The following is a 19412-nucleotide window of genomic DNA, read 5'->3' on the forward strand; positions in this document are numbered from 1 at the left end:
AAAAACCTTGACAGTTTACAAATGTGCTTAGGCTGCCTTTTTTTTTTTTTAAGTGTGTTCTTCTAATCCTCTTTCAATGCCTCATTTTCTTCATGTCTCCTGATTTCACTTTTACAGCTTTTATAGCTGTAGAGAATGACAACTGTATTAATGTTCTGGATGAAATATATCAGCATGTAGTTAAGAGCCATATATTATTTATGCTGTTAGGATCTTTTTACACCTGCAGTAAATATTTCCAACTTCAATGAAGTTGCAGATTCATCACTGTAAATCTGCATATTGGTTTTTTTGGTTTCTTGCTCGCTAGAGTCATATTTCATTTCCACTAATAAGGAAATTGTCTTCTGCTTAAAAATGATCCTATCAGCTGAAACAGAGCTCTGTATTTATCTACATTTAATATCTATCTGTCTAGAACAAAACTCGCAAATCTGGACCCTATGTAGCTTCTGTGAATGAATGTAAGGACCAGATTCCGATAAAATGAGTAACACTTTAATTGTTTATTTCCAAGGGCGTACTGGTGCTATTCAGTGTGTGTAAGAGTATCAAAATATGGCCCTGAGTTAGCATCATTGGGGATGCTTCTCTTCTAGATGTGTGAGTGAATGACCTATTGAGGTTCATATATGGTGCCCATCACTGTGGTATCTGAGTGTATTGCATGGTGCCATCTGAGCATGCCCCATTTGCCTTCAAGTCCAGGAGTTTTGTCTTCTAGTGCTTTGTATCATTGTTGGCTTGTCTGAAGAAAAATATTAGGGGCAAGTTCCTCACCAGCTAGCATCAGATTGCCGTTGCATTTGAGTTCAGAGTACTAGGACCCATCCTGAAATCCTCACTGAGATGCAACCCCCACAGTTATTGGGTCTAAAGGCGAGTCAGTAAAATAATAGCTTTTATTAAGGGTCTGATCCTGCAATCCTTACCCAGGTGAGGAGTAGCACTGACATCAGGATCAGGCATTGTGAGCTCTAAATTCCACCACATTCACATGGACCGCTGAGGGAAACTTTAAAAGCCACAAAGGAGACGTTTCAGAGGGGTAGCCATATTAGTCTGGATCTGTAAAAAGCAACAAAGGGTCCTGTGGCACCTTATAGACTAACAGACGTATTGGGGCATGAGCTTTCATGGGTGAATACCCACTTCGTCAGATGCATGGATCTAGGTTCTGATGGTGCCTTTAAAAATCATATTTAAATGTATGAAAGAAAAATCAAACAAAGATAGGTAAAAGATTCAAATATACCCGCAGTTCGGTCTCATACTGCATTTCCAAAATCAACCTTGAACAGCTGCCCATCAGCTATCTAACAGGGATATGATTATACTGGTGTGGAAAATCCATTGAGAACAGATGAAAATATAGTACATATTTAGTTTACCAAAGAAGGATAACATGCTGGTCTTTTTGATGATTGGTGTACATGCTGGTCTGTAGTCTAGGCTGTATGTGAAGAATGGATTGGAAGATTGATATGTGTATGTGGAAGGTTGATTCATTGACTTTGTCATAACATTTTTTCCCAGATTTGGACCTTAGGGTCCAAAATATGGGTGTTAGCATGAAAACCTCCAAGCTTAGTTACCAGCTTGGACCTGGTAAAGCTGCCACCAGCCAGGAATTATACAGTGCCTAGCTCACTGTGGTCTCCCCAAAACCTTCCCTGGGGGACCCCCAGACTCAGATGCCTTGAGTCCTAAAACAAAGGGAAATAAACCCCTCCCCTTGTTTCCTGGTTACTTCCTCCCAGGCTCCCCTCCCTGGACGACCCTAGGAGAGAGAGAGCTAATTTCTCTTCCCCCTCCCCCAGAGGGTATGCAAAGTCAGGCTTAGTAAATCTAACACAAAGAGATTTTCCTCCTGACTTCTTCCTCCCACCAATTCCCTGGTGAGCTGCAGACTCAATTCCCTGGAGTCCCCACTAAAGAAAAACTCCAACAGGTCTTAAAAAGAAAGCTGTATATAAAAAAGAAAGAAAAAGACATTAAACATAGTCTCTGTATTCAGGTGACAATATACAGGGTCAATTGCTTAAAAGAAAAATGAATGAACAGCCTTATCCAAAAAGAATACACTCCAGCAACTACACACATGTAAATACAAAAAAAACAATATAAACCTATTGTCTTACTATCCTTGTTCTTACAACTTGGAAACAGAAGATTAGAAAGCCAGGAGATAGAAAAATCACTCTCAGAGCCGAGAGGGTCAGACCCAAGACAAAGAACAACGAACTCACACCCAAAACTTCCCTCCACCCAGATTTGAAAAAGTCTTGTTTCCTGATTGGTCCTCTGGTCAGGTGTTTGGTTCCCTGTGTTAACCCTTTACAGGTAAAAGAACATTAACCCTTAGCTATCTGTTTATGACAGACTTACAGTGGGAAATGGAGTAGGGAAGGTACAATGGTATGTGCAGTCTGTATAGGAGGTTAGATGGGGTGAATTGGGCTTTGCTTAATAGTGAGGTAGAGTAGGAAAAGAGTGCTAAATAGTGGAATTGCAATGGAGTTGTTTGTTGACTGTATCATGACAAAGTTCCTCCCCTACCTTGGTGGATCCTGCAGTTCTTCTTCGAGTGATTGCTCATATCCATTCCAGTTAGGTGTGCACGCTTGTCGGAAGATTTTTACCCTAGCAACTCCAGTGGGTTGGCAGGTTGCCCCCTGGAGTGGCCGCCATGGCGCTGGATATATACCCCTGCCAACCCGTCCGCTCCTCAGTTCCTTCTTACCGCCCGTGTTGGTCGTTGGAACAGTGGAGCTTAGCTTAGCTGTCCTCCACTTCCCTAGCTTCTCTTCGTTCCTCTGATCTCTTGTTGGGTATAGTTGACTTAGTCCATAGTATAATTAGTTTTATAGTTTATAGTTGTTAGTTAGTTGTTGTACATAGTTTAGTGGGGTTTGGGCTCTAGCCCTCCCCCGCACCCGGTGCCCGGGCCCATGCTCGGTTCACCAGGGTTTAAACCGTGCTCGGCCTGTAAAAAGCCGATGCCCACAAGCGATCCCCACAACTCTTGCTTAAAGTGCCTCAGGGAATCGCACATCTCCGACAAGTGCCGCATTTGCAAGGCCTTTAAGCCACGGACTAAAAAGGAGGGGGACTTTCGGTTAAAGACTCCTTATGGAGGCAGCCCTTAACCCTCCGTCCTCGGCACCGAGCGCTGACAGCCCTCCTCCGGCACCGGACCGCGCCAGCCCCACCAAGACACCTCGGCACTGGCCTTCTCCAGCACAGGGACCTGACCGAAGGCCTTCAACTTCCTCCACACCTTCGGTGCAGACTTGTGCGGATCGCCCGGCACCTACCCCTGCCGTGGCACTGACGACTGTGGTACCGTCGACTCTGGTCCTGAGGGCCGTCGAGTCCGGTCCAGGAGAGCTCCCCGGTGAGACCCGTGGTCGAGCTGACGGTCCCCTCCACGCCGGAAACATTCTCCTCCTTTGGAGGATATGCTCTGTGATATTCTACATGTGTATCACCTATTTAAGAAGCTGTGAACTGTGATGAGTGTATCTGGATATTTCTTAATTGTTATCTTCCAACTCTCGTGTTTCATTTTCCTAAATCGTTATGTATGCACCGAGCATCAACCTTAAGGGTACAAAGTCTTTTCTGGCTGTGGTTTGATAACCAGTACAAACTTGCACTGGCTGATCGGCAATTCTGAGGGAAGGATGTTGTCCCTTGGCAACTACTGAGATCTGAATAACCCTTCTGAGGGCATCAGGTGCACCACAGAATGGTGCTGTACCAGCAGCTTCGCTTGCTTCCTCTAAATTGGTGCTGATATTTAAATAACTCCATTGATTCCAGCATTTAATTTTATTTTTTGTAAATTCTTTTATAGAAACATTTTGCTGCTGAGGGAGTCAGAATGAAACACTCAAGATTAGACTAGATCCAGCAGAGGCAAACATATGTCCTGTCTTGTATGGGGATGGTATCCAAGAGCAGTTTCTAAGATAAGAAACCAACTTAGAACTTATTTCGGATTTTTGAATGATGATGCTAATGTGCTTTCAGAAGCATCAGTGTTACCCTTTTCCATCCATATTTACTTGTGGTTAATTAAGTCACTGTTTTTTTTCCTGCTTCTTTATTACTTCTTATTTTATTTGTAATGCAGTAGTGCCTAGAGATCCCAACCAGGTTCTGGAGTTTGCAATCTAAACAGACAAGACAGGTGGGCATGGAAACAGAGGCACCATTACGGTGAATTGCCCAAGGTCACACAACAGGTCTGTGGCAGAAGCACAAAAGGAATCCACATCTCAGAATTCCCAGTACAATGTTGTATCTTCTAGACTACATTGCCTCAAACAAATAGAAGCTTTCCTCTCACAAACTAAAAGCAAACGCACGCACTCCTCTGAGGGTGCCTGGCCTAACAAACACTAACTACAGATCAGTGATGTCCAGCTTGAGTTTTAAATAGTGCAGAGCTCAGTTAAGTGCTCTCACTTACAACATTCTTCAGTCTGCCCTCGGATCACCTTCGAGGACCCAGCAGCCTGTAGGTTGGAAGTATGCAGAAAAAAAGTGTTTTTTCTTTCTTTGGACAATGCTAATTTGAAGCAACCTAAACCCTTTTGAAGTTTTGGTTAAACTCTTGTTGGAAATGTTTCTCCGTTCCTGGATGTGAAAGAGAGATTCGTCCCAGAAGATTAGCCAGCAAGCTGGTGGTTAGGGCTTTCCCCCGGGATGTGGGATACACAGCTTCAGCTCACTGCTCTGCCAGATTTGGAGCAGGGATTTGAACCCATGTCACCTACATCCCACGTGAGTGCCCCAGCAACCAAGCTACTGGCTATTCTGGAGTCAGTAGCCACCCCCCAGGTTTCACAAAAAAATTCCAAAGAGCTTGGCTTTTGCTTGATGTGGAATGGGAAGTAGTTTGAAATTTAAAGGTTTTGTAGACTGGGGAAGCCATCTCCTGCCTGGTTCTGCTTAGGAGTATCCAGTAAGGTTTTGTCCTGAAAGCTCTTTTGAAGCATACAAAGGCATTGATGATGGTCATATTCCTCCTGCATTTGGCTGCTTCGCTCATGCATGGAGCAGGAGCAGCCGAGGTGGGAAAGCAGAACACAGTAGAGTGAGGAAGGAATACTGTGTTAAAGAAGGATGTTGATACATTGCAGAGGGTTCAGAGAAGAGCCACGAGACTGATTAAAAGATTAGAAAACCTGCCTTATAGTGATTGACTCAAAGAGCACAATCTCTTTAGCTTAACCGAGAGCAGGTTAAGGGGTGACTTGCTTGCCGTCTATAATTACCTACATGGAGAACAAATATTTAAATGATGTAAAAGCAGCAAAGGATCCTGTGGTACCTTATAGACTAACAGACATTTTAGTGCCACAGGATTCTTTGCTGCTTTTACAGATCCAGACTAACACAGCTACCCCTCTGATATTTAAATGATGAGCTCTTCAGTCTAGCAGAGACAGGTTTAACACAGTTCAATGGCTGGATCCACGCAAGGCAAATTCAGAGGGGGAAATAAGGTGAAGATTTTTAACAATGAGGCTATTTAACCATTGGAACAATGGATAAGGAGTTGTGGTGGATTCCCCGTGACTGATCATTTTTAAATCAAGATGGGATGTTTTTCTAAAATCTGCTCTAGGAGTTATTTTTGGACAGTTCTACAGCCTGTCTTATGGAGGAGGTCAGACTAATGGCCACAGTGGTCCCTTCTAGCCTACTGATCTATGCATCACCTTTTCTCCAGCACCCCTCTTCCTCCTGGCTCTCCTCCAGCATCCCCCTCCTCTACCCGCACCCCCAATTTTTGTCACTTTTCCTCAAGGTCTGGCCCCTTTGTAGATATCACTCCTGCTTCCTAATCTGTCTCTTCCCCACCTACCCCCATGCTTCTGTCTAAGCCGTCCCTCACCCGTCCACACAGGAAAAGCAGGAATTGCTTCGCTTGCAGATGAGCGAGAGGTTAATATCACTGTGTCACTTTCCGTTGAGATTTCATTGCTGATTTCATGTCCATTAAACATTCTTACTGAGGGGTAATAATCAAGCCAGTAACAGCTGATGATAAACCTGGGTGCGTGGAGAGAAGGGGGGGAGAAGCAGAATAGCTAGGCTGACAATGCCAGCAGGAATTGGCAAGCTGCCAAGCGAGGGGGGCTAGCTGAGAGAGACCTGTCCTTTACTCCGCACACGCTGGGATTCTATTGGTTACTGAGCTGCTGTTTAAAGCAGAAGCGCTCGGAGGAATTAGCTGCAGAGCCAGCCACCGGATGGCAGCCACCGAGAGGGGGAGAGGCACACGCAGGAGCTTGCAGAGTGTTCAGATTTTGATTTCTTTCTGAAAGAGAAAAGAAGGGAGGGAAAGATCCCAGAAAAGGTGCTCAGATCCCACAGCCCCGGGGGGCGAATCATGGATGCGACCATATTTCAGATCATCATCGACGAATTTGATGCCAACTGCAGCCTGCTAGATGCTTTGCAGGATACTTTTTTTGAGAGTTCCTCTGTTCCCTTTCTTGGCTTTGATGGTAGGATGCGTTAGCCTATTACAGGGCTTGGAAAAGCCTGGGGTTAATATTCTTAGTCACACTTTTCTTTGTGATGTGAACGGGCTTTCTCAATCGCTTCTCTTTCATTTCTCTTTTTTTAAGGTGAAGGTCCATATTGCAATGCCACCACTGATCAGATAGGGACCTGCTGGCCCCGGGCCACTGCTGGGGAACTGGTGGAGAGACCCTGCCCAGAGTTTTTCAACGGGATCAAGTACAACACCACCCGTAAGTACAAACTCCTCTTTTCTCTGTCTGTAGCTTGTGCTGAGAAAAAATGCTCTTATGAAGCCCCTTAATGCGTCCTCATAAAAAGCAGTTTCTTAAGTGTTTGGTTAGGAATTGACACATCCTGCACATTCTGAGTGAGGCATACAAATTCCTGTTTTGAGTGATACCCGTTTTAACATAAATTTGGCCTTTTAAACACTTGCATATGTTTCTTCAGGCAGATGTGGAGAAGAAAACACTCTGTGTCTTTTAAGGAGACAAGGACACTTAAACGTGCCCACTGAATTTCTTAGGTATTTATAAGTGTGATCCTAGTTTGTGCACATGTTTCAGTTAAAGTAATCTCTCTGGCTTGTTCAATCCTCAGTCAATTAATAAATTGGTGATGTGCTTGGGAACAACCAAGCCTCTGGAGGGAAAAATATGCGTCTGAATAGGGATTAGAGTGAACTGGAAAGCCCTGAAGTCCTGATCCAACAACAGAGGCTGAGGTGCCGAATCTACTTAACTTCACTGGCAGTTTGCTTATTAATCAGGAATGGATGCAGTGCCTTAAGCCGGTTGCATCAGGAACTCAGGTGAGCCTGTACTAGGATGTCATTAGACAGATCAAATTTACCAGCACGATAAAATGCAGTCTTATGTTTATCGTACAAATTGTTTGCAGCTGGCTATAAATATTTTAATAACTACACAATAATGAGTCATCGGCACATGTTTGAGAGGGGTTTGTTTTCAGGCTGTGGACTCAGGCATTCATTTCCCCTCATTCTGGTCAATATTGGTCAATCCGTTTAGGAACTTTTGGATGATTAAGTGCCCTGAGTGCTAGCTCTGCATATGCATAGTACTTTGGTTAACAGTCTTTTTCAGAACATTTTTAATGTCTGTTTCTGCATCCCTGGAATGTTCATTGTGCCCTTGTCCTTGTGGGGAATTAATTCATGCTAATAAGGCTTTAGTATTTTCTTAGGCTCCAAATTCACTTGGCTTTCTGTCAGTAAATCTGAAGAGGGAGGGTCTCAGGGAACCGTGCATCTCTCTTACAGCTTGATTTTAACTTGTTGGAAGTGGATTTTCTCTCCTCTTCTTTTATGGGTTAATAACCAGATTTGTGAAAGTGCACAGCACCCAATATCTCCCATTTGAGAACCAAGGGAGCTGCTGAAGGCCCAGCACTCCTGAAAATCAGCATAGAATCCTCCTTCTGCGACCCTTCCTGGGGCAAAGCACCCAGTGAAGTCAGCCATAGGTTCACCTGGGTAAGAGCTGCAGGATTAACCTTCTGCAAGCCATGCTCCTTGTGGTGAAATGTGCTATGCCCTTCCGGGGCCAAATGCTGCCATCCTTCCTTGGAATGAATACTCCTCTACTTCACAAGCAAGTACCATTGACATCAATGGGACTAGTCAAGGAGCCGGGAACAATTCAGCAAGAGTGGGGGTATTGGGAATCTGGCCCTAAAAGTTGCTGATGTGCCTTCCATGTAAGTGTAAGTAAAAGAAGAACCGGGACTATTAATCTTCCGTTTTCCCTGTGTGTATGGGGAGTTGGTTTCATTGATTTTTTTCAGATTTTTTATACTTCTCAAAGGGCTTGATGGAAACAGCATGGTATGGTTATTAACTAGTTGCAGCCTTAAAGACAAACGGGAGAGATGTTACATGGAGTTCCTGTGCTCTGAACAAAAAGACCTAAAAATCCTTTTTTTTTCATGCAGATACTCTTCATAACTGGTCTTTTCAACATTTCTTAATTTAATTGGAAGCTCAGTCTTTTCTGCATAATGTCTCAGGGTGCTGATTATTTACCTTGCATTCACAGTAAACTTTCTCTAAATACCTGGTTTTAAGATTTATGGCACAGTTATTTTACTGCTCAGCATTAGTTACATGATGATTCCAGGATGACATGCTCACAAATAAATATTCAGATACTGCATGGGAAAATCTATTTGTCATCATCACTTGTGTCTAAATTGGAAACATTTATATGTGTGCATAGTAAAGTTGAAGTATCTTTGCACCACTTTTCAATAATGCCTAGGGACGTTTGGGTTCTGCATCAGTGACAGTTTGTAGCAAATGTCTAGAGAAATTCTACTCTTCCATGTATTTCGCTATGGACCTGATCCTTCAGTGCCTTGCTGACGTGAGCAAAGACAGTTTGCAGGATGAGGCCTGGGTTCAAGACAGCATGTAAAATCAACTGCTTAATAACCAGCTTGCAGATTTTCCTAAATATATTTCAACAGGAAACTGTTAATTGTTAACCGGTCTGCTACAATTAAGATGCAATTACTTCTGGAATTTGAAAGAGATGTCCAGGAATACAGTCAGGGCATGTCTGATATTCCTGGAGGCTCATCTGCTTTCCACGTTTTGGCTACTTCCGCTTGATGTTTCACTTAGATAGTTGATTAATTGTATTAGGACACCGTTTGCAGCAGAACCTCATCTGGGAGTAGATTGTGTACGTTATGCAAATAGTGATATAAACACAGTCAACTGAATGTAACAGTAACTTAATCTCACGAATAAGGACCGTAGAGTGCAGGATTTCTTTGGAGATAATTTGCATTGACACAAGAGATTTCTACCCTAAAACGCTTAGTTCAGTTCTTTTCTGCTTGTGGCACAACATCATGATCCATTTTAAATCGAACCAAGAGGTACAGATAAGAAATAGTTCGATGTTATTCCCCAGTAAGTGCTGGTGCTGCACTCTTATCTGGTTCTTTGGACTGTAGACAAAAATGCTCATACTGCAAAATTCACTACGTCAAATGTTTGCCTTAGCTATTATCCTGTTGACATGAAGAAGGAAGATACTTTGTTATTGGTTTGAGGGCAATTACCCCTTAGGAACCATTGCATATTTTTGTGTTGCATATTTAATCTCTGTAAAGTCTTGGGAATCAAATGATGAAGTAGTGGATCTTGGTCTTCTAAACACAGTGAGTGAGATCCTCAGCTGGCTCAAATCAGTGAAGTACCACTAATCCTCTGAGCCAAACTGGTTTTAATGGAGTTACCCCAGAGGTGAATTTAACCCCCTAATTGCCACCAAAAGACAGATGGTGCAGGAAACATTGGCAACTCCAATATATAATCCATATTCCTGAATCCTAATGCCTCAACTCCAGCCTATTACAAAAACCCGTGCACTCAGGCAGGCAGATGCAGTAACAATGGAAACCCTCAAACGTTCCAGCAGAATTGATCCAAAAGGCACTACAGACAAGAAGATGAAAACTACCCAGAGTCAGTACACAGACATTTCCATTCAGCTACAAGACAGAGAGAGCAGCTTGTGTTTGTAACTAAAATCTAAAAGATACCCTGTGATTTTTTTTTCCCTGAGAGCTATCAAGTGGCATTGCTAACTTTCAGATGGGTTAGTAAAACAGCAGGGCCAGGTTTGCTCTCTTTATCCTTTGTGCTCCATTATGGCGGCAAATTCTTTTTTCCCTATGTATTTCATGAAGCCAAGAGTTGTTAACAAACACAGTTCCACTCACCAATAAGTACCAACAAGAGCGAATTTTGCAGTCAGGGTTCTGGAAATTCCATTGCCAAATTGCTTTTCATATACTGAGCTGCCATCAAATTTACAAAGAAATAAGACACCCAATTAAAATAAAAGCCCTACCAGTTTATTTCTTTGTACATTCGATGGCAGCTCAATATATATATATTCAATGGCCAAAAAACCCACATTAACGTGGACTTAAGCTAGCTTGATGGCATGTCATCCCTTGATGCCATGGTGAGGTTTGAGCATTGGCCTGCTAAACCCAGAGTTGTGAGTTCAATCCTTGAGGGGGCCATTTAGGGATGTGGGGCAAAAATCAGTACTTGGACCTGCTAGTGAAGGCAGGGGGCTGGACTCAATGACCTTTCAAGGTCCCTTCCAGTTATAGGAGATTGGTATATATCTCCCTTTGCAGAATACTAGAGGAGTACTGTCAGTAGCAAGCTGGGATATGAGTTGGCTTTATTATCATCATAAATGCCAGGTTAAGTGACTGTGTTCGGTGTAGCTATATTGAATGGTGGAGGGAGTAGTTAGCTCTGGTCAGTAGAGGGTGTCTGGGAGTTGTGTGGATTAGTGTGAAGTGTGTGACAGAGCTGTGATTGTGATATAAGATGTATATTTTCCACCCTCCACAGTGTGTGTGTGGGGGGAAGGGAAGCGATGCTGTTTGTTTTCAGAATGCAGCATGCCTCATTTCTATGGATAATTGAGCAGGTTCTGTCAGTAGTGGGACAGAAGACTTTTATTTGAATGGATGCTATCAGCAGTGAGGTGGAACATGACAGGATTTGAATGCTTTAACGATGGGGAAGTGACAGTGTAGGTCTGAGATGGTATCCTGTGAAGAAGCGTAAGGGGCTTTAAGAGGTTGTGAAGTGGTTCTTAAATTGTCCATCTACTGTATTATTTCTAAGGACGTGGCTAATGGTGAGCATACACCTTTTTGTCCTTGAACGGTGTTGGATGGAATCCTGTAAGGGAGAGTGAATGGGCTGTAAAAGGGGGCAAACTGTGGGTATGTGTGTGAAGGGGACATATAGGTGCATTGCTGTACAAGGACAGAGTTCAGCTTGCATGGTTGACCTTGCCTGTACATCTCCTAGTCTTCAGACATTGAGTTTTACTCAGCTCAGTGTACTGCAAGGGGCCAACATTCCATCAAGCAACCTTGACTCTGAACTAACAGAGGTGTGTGTGTGGTGGGTGTCATTAAATTTCCTAGTTTGTTTGTTTTTTAATAGGAAAAGATGTGGTGTTGGCAAGAGTTGTTTAAGCAGTTGTAGGTATCATGTCCTGCAATATGCACACCATGGCAAAGCAGCCTGTAGTGAGCCATCCCTATGCCAGGGGTGCTCGGTGCTCTCCCGCTAACTTCTGCAACCGTGTGATCCAGGAATAGCCCAGAATCCACAGCCAGCCTGGCATTGCACGTATTTCTTTTCCCCGCAGCAGTCAAGGTGCCTTTGCTTGAAGTCCAAACCTCTGCACTGTGTGTCTTTGGGAACACTACATTAATCCGTAGCCACTTGCTACACACTCCCCTCCCTCTCCAGAGCCAGGAAAATACAGATTTTCCTCAAACAACCGGCCCAAGACTTGTCTACCACCCATTCTCATTGCCTAACCCCATCACAACCGCTCTCCCCATGCTGCCCACCCAGCAAGTTCTCTGCCTTAGGCGCATCCTCATCCAATATAATAAAAGTTCTGGTTAGGTTGGCTGCTGAGTGTTCTGCTGTGTTCAGTGTAAACCTGCCCGTACCAAAAAAACCCACCAGCTATTAAAACAGACAGTGTGTAGCAAGGAACATTGCACAGGTATACAAAGGTTCAGACTAGAAATAGCAGCAGCGGGGTCAAGGCATCCACATATTCCCTCAAACTGCCTAGGTAACCATAGAGTGCATAGAAACCCTCCCGTGCTCTTCTGCACATCCCTTCACAGCATAGGAAGCTCTGAAAGGAAAGCAGTGGCCCATTCATCTCAGTGGATATTCTCAGCTGAATGTAGATGTATGCAACCTGAAATAACAGCTCTCTCCGTCTCAATGGAGGATCCTATCCTTGTCCTGAGTGCTTTAAAGCCTACGACATGCAAAAAGTATACCCATCCTCAGCTCCCTATTTAGAAGGACAGAACGTCCCCAGATTCTGACTGACATGGGGGGTGGATGTGCAGGGAGGAAACCTTAGACCCTCCCAAAAGGGCAATCTCCCCCGCACCTGGCTCAAATGAGAGGAACAAGGAGGTGGGAGTGGGGTTCCAACCCCTGTAGATGGACCTGGAGCCCCAGATCTTGGCATTCGCATGGGGGTAGTGAAATGGGCTCAGATATCCCCAGATGCGCAAAGCCTCCCTTATCCCAGATGATAGAAATGTAGAGTTGGAAGGGACCTCAAGAGATCATCTCTAGTCCATTCCCCAGCACTGAGGCAGGACCAAGTAAACCTAGACCATACCTGACAGGTGTTTGTCCAACCTGTTCTTCAAAACCTCCCATGACAGGGATTCCACAATCTCCCTTGGAAGCCTATTCCAGAGCTGGACTACCCTTATAGTTCGAAAGTTTTTCCTAAAATTGAACCTAAATTTCCTTTGCTGCAGGTAAAGCCCATTGCTTCTAGTCCTACCTTTAGTGGACATGGAGAACAACTTTCAGAGTAGCAGCCGTGTTAGTCTGTATCTGCAAAAAGAACAGGAGTACTTGTGGCACCTTAGAGACTAACAAATTTATTTGAGCATAAGCTCTCGTGAGCTACAGCCAACTTCATCAGATGCATAGACTGGAACATATAATAAGGACATATATATACATACAGAGAACATGAAAAGGTGGAAGTTGTCATACCGACTCTAAGAGGCTAATTAATTAAGATGAGCACTTATCAGCAGGAGAAAAAAAAACTTTTGTAGTGATAATCAAGATGTCCCATTCCAAACAGTTTGACAAGAAGGTGTGAGGATCCTTAACATGGGGAAATAGATTCAATTTGTTAGAGTTGGTATGGCAACTTTCACCTTTTCATGTTCTCTGTATGTATATATATCTTCTTACTACATGTTCCATTCTATGCATCTGATGAAGTGGATTTTAGCCCACGAAAACTTATGTTCAAATAAATTTGTTAGTCTCTAAAGTGCCACAAATACTCCTGTTCTTTTTATGGAGAACAGCTGATCACCTTCCTCTTTATAAGAGCCCTTAACATATCTCAATACTGTTTTCAAGTTTCCCTCCCTCATCTTCTCCCTAGTTTTCTTTTCTCAACTAAACATGCCCATTTTTAAATCTTTCCTCCTAGGTCAGATTTTCTAAACCTTTGATCATTTTTGTTGCACTCCTCTGGACTTTTTCCAATTTGCCCTCATATTTCCTAAGTGTGGTGCCCAGAACTGGACACAGTTCTCCAGCTGAGGCCTCACTGGTGTTGAGAAGAGTGGGATAATTGCCTCCTGTGTTTTACATATGATACTCCTGTTAATGCACACCAGAAAGATATTAGCCTTTTTCACAGCTGCATCACACTGTTGACTCGTATTTGATTTGTGATCCACTTTAATCCCCAGATTCTTTTCAGCAGTGCCAACACCTGGCCAGTTATTCCCCACTGTGTAGCTGTCCATTTGATTTTTCCTTCCTAAGGGAAGTACTTTGCACTTGTCTTTACTGAATTTCATTTTGCTGATTTCAGACCAATTCTCCGGTTTGTCAGTCATTTTGAATTCTAATCCTGTCCTCCAAAGTGCTAGCAACCCCCTGCCCCCCAGTTTGGTGTCATCCACAAATTTTATAAGTATATTTTCCACTCATTAGTGGGAATATTGAATGCTGCCAGACCCAGTACTGACCCCTGTGGGACCCCACTAGACACAACCTGCCATTTTGAGAGTGAGCCATTGAAAACTACTCTTTGAGTACGGTCTTCCAACCAGTTGTGCACCCGCCTTCTAGTAATTTCATCTAGATCACATTTCCCTAGTTTGCTTATGGGAATGTCATGTGGGACTATGCTGAAATTCGTAGTAAAATCACAATCACATGAGAGGGGCAGGGAGGGGGGTCCAGAACTCCCTAGAGGAGCAAAAGGCCCCCAGATCCGGGTGTACACACAGGAAGGGAGCATGTGAGGCTGACAGGTATCCCTGCCTCTATCCTCCCCTAGTCCCCCTGCCACTGTCCCACCCCTCCACTCCTTCTAACCCCCAAGGCCTCTCTCTTCTTCTCTACTACTCTTCCCTCATTTATCTGCCTCCCTATAGCCCCCCTCCTCTCGCTTCAGCCCGAACCTCTCTTCATCCTATTCCCCCATTCCTTACCCTCTAATTACTCCTCCTTTCCCAGGAACCATTCACATGTCTTATTTTTTCCTCAACGATATTGAGAGATGCAGGGGGGTTGAGGGTGCAGGGGCATTGAGGTGCACTGGCAAAGCAGGGGGTACAGGGGATTGGGGTACACTGGCAAAGTGGGGTGCAGGGTGATTGGGTGCACTGACACAGCACATGGTGCAGGGGGTTGGGGTTCACTGACAAAGCATAAGGTGCAGAGGATTGGGGTGCCCTGACAAAGTAAGGGGTGCAGGGGATTGGGGTGCCCTGACAAAGTAAGGGGTGCAGGGGATTGGGGTGCCCTGACAAAGTAAGGGGTGCAGGGGATTGGGGTGCACTGACAAAGCACGAGGTCCAGGGGATTGAAGTGCATTGGCAAAGTAGAGGGTGAAAAGTAGGGGACTGAGGTGCATTGACAAAGCAGGGGGTGCAGGGGATTGGGGTGCACTGACAAAGCATGAGGTGCAGGGGGTTGGGGTGCATTGACAAAGTAGGGGGTGCAGGGGACTGGAGTGCACTGACAAAGCACGAGGTGCAGAGGGTTGGGGTGCACTGGCAGAGCTCTGGGTTGCATCAAGACATCTGTTTAAAGGTCCATCTTTCTAAGGATACATCTCCACTAGCAGTGGCTTGTAGAGTACAGGCACTGCATGGCTAGCTAGCATGGGTATAAATAAATAGCATTATAGACAGTGGGGCACGGCTTAGATGAGTAAAGCAGAATGCCTTACAGAACCCCCAGGTCTGCACCCTACCTAGGCTCTCTACACACCCAAGCAGTACCTCCCACAGCTACACTGCTATTCTTAACTGTAGTGTCCTGCTGCCTCTCCCCTGCCAGAGCCTTTCACTGCAGTGTGTAGCTACACATGTAGTGCTTCTACTCTACTCACCGCCACAAGGCTAGACCAGCCCTAGAGTCATTATGATCTGATGACTGGCAACATACTGGGAAGCTGATTCCTGTTTTCACTTCAGCAGGTTTCCACCTCCTGGAAACCTTCTCCATGACTGGCCCGAAGTACCGTTCTCATTCGCAGGCCATGCAAGAGTGCACAAGGCTCTGTAAAAGGGGGACTTTCTGTAGCTGCACCTGCGCATGGGGCACGTCTGGTTTTGCTCTTCGTAAGCTTAGTGGGCATCTCTGTGTTGATGTTCCTAAGAGAGAAGGGACGAGAAGTGACTGCGTTAGGAGATAGAGCAGGAGCCAACAGATGTGGTTGTGTGTCAAAATGGTACATGGGATGTCAAAGCCCCCAGAAGGCTAGAGGAGTATTTTGGGAGAAAATGAGTTAGCATAAATAATTGGGGTCTTAGTAAGTACAATTGTTTTCCTTTATCTCACAGCTCAATTCAAACCAGCCCTTCAAGGGAACTTAGAATATCAGGGTTGGAAGGGACCTCAGGAGATCATCTAGTCCAACCCCTTGCTCAAAGCAGGACCAATCCCCAGACAGATTTTTACCCCAGTTCCCTAAATGGCCCCCCCTCAAGGATTGAACTCACAACCCTGGGTTTAAGGCCAATGCTCAAACCACTGAGCGCTCTCTCCCCCCCCAAAACTTGTCTGCCATGTGCACCCACAACACAAGGTATTTGCAGATGGCTGTTGGTTTCTTATCAGAAATTAGTTCAACTATTAAAAGCATCACCTTTTTCATGCTCCATCGAGAATTTCCCATGGTACTTTGTTTTGTCACCTTTACCTTGACCATAGATAAATAATCTTTTGTGTATGTTTATAGGGGAAGGGGGGCATTAAGGACGCTTTTTTTTTTCACCTTTCTAAAGGAAAATGCAGGAAATGTATTGTTTAACTGGGCCAAAGAGACTCACCGGGAAAATTGTCATCAGTTAAGCTACTGCACCTTGAATGGGAACAAATTGTTGCTGCTTTTCTTTTGAATAAGGAATTGTTGAAAATGTTTCTGTAATGTAGGTTGTAATTAAGTGCATAAAAACAGGAGTCATTCTAGGAAATCATCGGTATTAGAGCCATATTCATGCTTTATAGCACAGTACCTGTTCAGGTAATTATAGAGCTGTTCATTTTATAAGTGTCTGCCCTGAATGCTGTACTGGTATTTCTACTTATGCTCCCATCATCTCCCTTTAGCCCAGAAGTTGCTCCTATGAGCCCTTCTATTCATAGTTCAATTTTGCCTGATCTCCTTTTGTAAGAGGTTCTTCCACTGGTTAATGGAGAGTTTTCTTTGTAACTTGAGCACCATGGTAAGAGATTTTCACCTTATGTTCTGGTAGCCTCACTCTGCGTCAGGGAGAGAAATGAAATACCCATCAATGCAGCTTGACCGATTAGGGTTATTCGGGTGCCTTTTAAATACAGTTGGGTGCAATGCAGAGATACAGAAGATGTGTGGATTGGCGGGAGAGGGGGAAGGCAAGAGCTTCCATCAGTTCCTGAAAGCCAACCCAAAATTAAATCAGAATGACAATATACCAGAGCCTTTTGATTTGTTTGAAGTAGATTTTGAAGAGTAGGGCCTTGCCAAGAGAGAGCTGGAGATAACCTTTGGTTTTGCTGCAAAATGCTCATGTCCCTCTTTTTACCCTGCAAAGTCAACGCATCCACTGGACATAAAACATTTCTGCAGAGACCCAACACTGTCCACCTGTCCCTCTGTCATTCTTGTCATGCTTTCTGGCCATCCCATTAGTGTTTTTCATTGGATTTTAAAGAAGGAAAATGAGCAGAGGTGCAATAAGAAAAGTTGACTTCCAACAACCCTACAGAATGCACTCCTTGTACTGGAAGGATAAGATTGCCCTGTGCTTAGCCAAAGGGACCTTGCCCTATCGGTGCTCTCAGGGTGAGCGGCATTGGGAGCAGCTTATGTAAGGGAGACACCTTTAGAGAAAGCAGGTGCAGCTATAGAGTTTGGCTCTTCTTTCATTTACAGCGCTATAAATCAGGAGAAAGTCCAGTGAAGTGGAATCCATGTAAAACTGGTATGAGAGGAGAATCAGGCCATAATAGCTCATTTCCAAGGACATTGCTGGATTGCTACCTATGTGACACCTGTTCTGCAGGTACAAACTATGCTGCACTCAGAAGAGCTCTCCAGTCGCTGGCTGGTGTGTGGGGATGGGAACAGCAGGACCATTGCGAGGGGCTCTTCTCAGATAATACACCTTCGGGGCAGGTCACTCCATTGGCATTGCTGCCCAGCCTGCTTACCACCAGGCATCCAATCCAAATAATGGCTGCCTTCTCCAGAGGTTGCATTAGGGATGGAGGAAGGGCTATGGGCAGCGCATCAGCACTACAGCAACCAGGATTCAGCCCAACAAAATCATTACAGAAGGTGCTGGAACTAGGGGTGCTGGGGTTGCTGCCGCACCCCTGGCTTGAAGTGGTTTCCATCATATAAAAGGTTTACAGTTTGGTTCAATGGCTCTCGGCTCCTCCACTGTACAAACTGTTCCAGTGCCCTGATCGTCACTGCAATTCAGGAAGTACATTTGAATACCTTAAAGTTAAGTGAGATAATGGAGGGGTGGGTGATACAGGAGATGGGTGAGAAATAGAGAAGAGAATGAGGCACAGAAGAGGTCAGTAACCAAAGATATGGAAAGGGGAAGTAGATTCTTAGGCAGATGAGATTTATGGGTTAAGATCTGAGAAGAGACCCTCAGCTGGTGTCAGTTGGCTTGACTTCAGTGGAGCTATGCACAGCTGAGGATTTGGCCTATCATGTGGATATTCCCTTTGGTTGCTTGATAGTTTTAGATCAGGTTGTACCCTGGCTGTGATGGTCTGAGGCTATGTGTTTGAATTCATGCATAAATGTTGGGTGTCATTTTTTCCTCAAGGCTGGCTTTCGTTCTTTCTTTCGTTCTTTCTTTCACATAATTTTTGCTAAGATTGTCCCGATGGGTACTGCAATTTGGAAAGCGCATGTTGGAAGCAACGTTTAAAAAGTGAATGAAAACAACCAATTTTTCACCCTTGTTTAATCATCACCCTTTGAAATGTGTAATCTCCCCACTGAATATAAAACTGCAGTTAATAGCATGTGGTACACTAAGGAGATTATTAATAATGGGTTTCAATCATTTTTTTCAGAATTTTCTTCAGCTAATCAAGTGTTAATTGTGGTTTTTTGTCGGGTTATTAGGATGGTTTTCTGTGCGCTAATCAGATCATGCGTAATTAGGTTTATGTTGATGTTGTGCAGATTCGGCAAATCTTCCAAAATCAGGGCCTGATCTTGTAGTTCAGATTCAGGCACAACTCCCATTGGGCTTGAGCTATGAGACTAATGGAATTCAGGATCAACTTCCGTGGTGTAACACTGATGGATACCAGCTGGGAATCCAATGAAGTGGGTATGCACCCACAAAAGCTCATGCTCCAATATGTCTGTTAGTCTATAAGGTGCCACAGGACTCTTTGCTTCTTTCACAGGTAGGAAACTGGTTCCCTGACTTCACTGGGAGACTTGTCCTTGGCCACTCTGACTCAGACATCCAAATATTTAGAGAAGTGATTCTCAACTAGTTGCTCAGGGATCACTTCCCACTGGTCCCAGGGAAGGTGTCTGTGTCACATTGGTGGAATATCTGTCAGTCGTCAAGAAGCAGTGTTTGTCATTAGCCATAGGCTAAGACAGTCCAGGGCACTCTTCTGGTTTTCAGAGGCTTTTGGGACCATCTCAGTGGGTGTAGGAAAATGTCCCTGCACTCTGCATGGCTACTCCATATCTTCCTTTGTCAGGTGTTTCTTTGGTGCAAAGAGAATGGTGCTT

At 44.4% G+C, this 19412-nt stretch overlaps 1 protein-coding gene and 1 long non-coding RNA gene across 2 annotated transcripts in view; one reads left to right on the forward strand and one right to left on the reverse strand.

The window, feature by feature from the left end:
* Positions 1-19412, reverse strand: part of LOC127045963 (uncharacterized) — a 593465-nt gene that overhangs the window by 249681 nt on the left and 324372 nt on the right. The window lies entirely within an intron of this gene.
* The window catches only part of CRHR2 (corticotropin releasing hormone receptor 2), a 199314-nt gene continuing 186163 nt past the window's right edge, over positions 6262-19412 (forward strand). The window contains exons 1-2 of the mRNA XM_050942736.1: positions 6262-6524; positions 6654-6773. Of these exons, the coding sequence (XP_050798693.1) occupies positions 6407-6524; positions 6654-6773 (238 nt within the window). The 5' untranslated portion in view covers positions 6262-6406. The remainder of the gene's footprint in view (positions 6525-6653; positions 6774-19412) is intronic.

The sequence above is a fragment of the Gopherus flavomarginatus genome, chromosome 2 (assembly GCF_025201925.1).
Source record: "Gopherus flavomarginatus isolate rGopFla2 chromosome 2, rGopFla2.mat.asm, whole genome shotgun sequence".
NCBI classification, from domain to species: domain Eukaryota; kingdom Metazoa; phylum Chordata; order Testudines; family Testudinidae; genus Gopherus; species Gopherus flavomarginatus.